Genomic DNA, 2951 nt, shown 5'->3' with positions numbered 1-2951 from the left:
TTCGGATCTTATATTAGGTACTCCCTCTACCCATAATACATGTCGCACTTTTCTTTTTTTGTTTGTACCACAAAATATGTCACATTTCTTATTTTGAAAAAAAAACTCTCTCTTACATTAAATAAATATATTATTTTCTCTTTCCACCTAACTTTTAAATTTATGTCATCCTCCTAATATGCCATTTATTATAGGACGTTGGGAGTAAATGATTGCCGAAACTTTGGGATCGGATATCCAAAATTTCGGATCGAGTATCCGCGGATACCTAATTTGGCTTACACGTGTGAGCAGCAGTAGAATTAATGAGGCACACGTGATGTCTAGAGCTCCACCATAACTAGACAGCATATATCCACCTCCACTCCACATGACTACTTTCCCTCAACAGCTGTATATACATATCCCAACACAACACCCGTGCGCGCCCTCTCTCTATAAATACTCCTCAAAACTCATCTCCATTTTCTCACAAACATAAGCATAAACATAAAACAAATGGCACCTAAAATGGTGACCAGTTTCCGCCGCTCTCTCTCCTTCCCCAACCCACCCTCCCAAAACCCACCCAAACCCAAAAAATCCCTCCACATCAGATCCACCAGTCTCCCGTGCGCCCGCTCTCACCCGATCATTTCGAACCTCCAACACCACATCTCCGATCTCCACCACTTCTGGCCCGCCCACACCCACGCCCCCACCTCCGTCTGGCTCTGCGACGGCCTCCGCCGCCTCAAATCCCTCCATGACTCCCTCGACGACCTTCTCCACCTCCCCCAGACGCGCGACTCCCTCCGCGGCAGCACCGAATTATACTCCAACCTTCTAGAAGACTTCCTCCGCTTTGTCGACGTCCACGGAACCTTCCAGACGCTTCTCCTCCGCCTCAAGGCGGACCACTCGGCCGCCCAGATCGCCGTCCGCAGGAAGGACACCGCCGCCCTCGCCATCTACTCCAGGAATCTCAGCAAAGTCGCCAAGGAGATCGGAACACTACAACAAAAAAAAACTGTAAGGAAATTTTTTAATATGATTAAGTACGTTAATTTGTGTTTTTAAATATATCACCTATGCTTAAAAAAATATCCTTATTGTAGAAGTATCCTACAAAAATAAAAGATTAAGTTAATTTATCTTTAATTTAGGAATGTTTTTTTAGCGTACTAAATTGTTATTATTTCTAAAGTTTTAATAATTGAGTCTAAATTTTTATGTTCTAAAATATAAGTTTTTTTTTAGTGCAAAGCTATCCTTCACCTTGGCTTCCGTCCGGAAATCGGCGCCCTACGGCGAGGAGGCGGAGCTCATGGCTGTGATCAATGACGTGGTGGAGGTGACGGTGACGGTGTCGAATGCAGTTTTTGGCGCGATTTCGAACTCGGGGGCGTTTCGGAAGCTGCCTTCGTGCATGGGGCTGAATTTTGGGAAGAAAATAAAACACGCGAAAGTTGAGGGGGGGATTTGCGAATTCCAAGAATTGGATTTGGGAAATTTGAGGAGGAAAGGGGAGGAAGAGGTGAAGATTGCGTCCAAGAAAATGCATGAAATGGAAGATCGGATTTTGGAGATTGAAGAATGTGGAGAGAGGGCGTTTCGGAGCTTCATCAACACTAGGGTGTCATTGCTTAATGTACTTACACAGTAGCCTATTAAACATTTTAGAAACAATATTTACAGTTTGGAATTTGATTTTTATTATACTGTATAGTTATGATTTACACAGATGGTGATTGAGATTTTTTGCCTTGCTTTTGTTGTACAAAGAATTCTTTGATAATCTTATTCATTGATTCATTTTTTATACAATGTTCACGTAATCGTTCTTACGTCACTCTTGACTAATGATAATTTCTTGCAAATAAAATGACTTTCTTTTGCCTTATAAAAATAGTTAAAAGGAATACATGTAACTAGACATGTGGGTGTATATACCGGTGGATACACAAGAATTAGTTGAATGCTACTCCCTCTGTTCCTATGTAGTACAAGAATTAGTTGAATGCTACTCCCTCCGTTCCTATGTAGCCGAGTCATATTCTTTTTTCGATTGTCTAACTGTAATCGAATTATTTATATTTGGCAGAAATTACTTTACTCTCACTTAATTTACTCTCTCTTCATCTTTTTACCTTTTTGCCTTCCACTTTACTCCCCTTTTTGTTTAACTCATTTAAAACAATTTCTTAAATCCAGTATCTGAAAGTAACGTTTCTACTACAGAGAGATAAAGGGAGTACATGTTCGGGGGATATAATTTCTTAAAATCATATATGTAATCAAATACTTCCTCAGACCCCTATTATGGTCCCAGTGTTTTTTATTTTGGTATGTTCCTTATTAATTTTCTCACTCCACTTTTACTATTTTTGGTAGTGGACCGTACATTCCACTAACTCATTTCCTCCTCACATTATATTATAAAACTAATACTCCCTCCGTCCCAAGATAAGTGACCACAAATTTTTTGGCCCGGGATTTAAGAAAATGGGGTTTGTTAGTAAAGTGGAAAGTGAATAAATTTATGTACAAGAGCAACATCGAGCGATGGACAACAACAACGAGTCCAGTCCGACGACGAGCGACTCTCATTCTCCCACGGTACCCGTGGGATCTGGATGGGGCTAGATGGGCGGGTAGATGGGCCCAGGTTTTAACGTCCCTTGGCAACAGTTGATGGGGATGATGGCTGGAACGCCGGGGGGATGCAGTGGGGGAAATAGGGGGGGATGCCGTGGGGGATGCCGGGCGGGGTGCAGGCGAGCGGCGGGCAGTCAGCGCCGGAGTGGGGAGGTATGCCCTAGATGCAGCAGCAGATGATGGGGATGATGTGGCAGGGAGGGATGCAGCACGGTATGCATCCCGGGATGCAGGGGCCACCGGGGGGGGGGGGGGACACGGTCTATCGTCCCTCTCTTGATTTTTTGACGGCTTCGTCTCACACGTCGACCCCA

General features: G+C 43.5%; 1 protein-coding gene across 1 annotated transcript; it reads left to right on the top strand.

Annotated features, from left to right (window-relative positions):
• The first annotated feature begins 498 nt into the window (after nt 1–498).
• LOC125206149 (uncharacterized) lies at nt 499–1831 on the top strand. The gene is made up of 2 exons (XM_089062067.1): nt 499–1041; nt 1247–1831. Exons 1-2 carry the CDS (start codon nt 499–501, stop codon nt 1643–1645), a joined length of 942 nt encoding a protein of 313 aa, XP_088918193.1. The 3' UTR covers nt 1646–1831.
• The last annotated feature ends 1120 nt before the right edge of the window (nt 1832–2951 follow it).

Source organism: Salvia hispanica, chromosome 6, assembly GCF_029641045.1.
Source record: "Salvia hispanica isolate PSC_SH4W2 chromosome 6, Shi_PSC_v1, whole genome shotgun sequence".
NCBI classification, from domain to species: Eukaryota; Viridiplantae; Streptophyta; class Magnoliopsida; order Lamiales; family Lamiaceae; genus Salvia; species Salvia hispanica.
The sequence above is the reverse complement of the archived record's forward strand: the minus strand, read 5'-3'. Positions and strand labels throughout refer to the sequence as shown.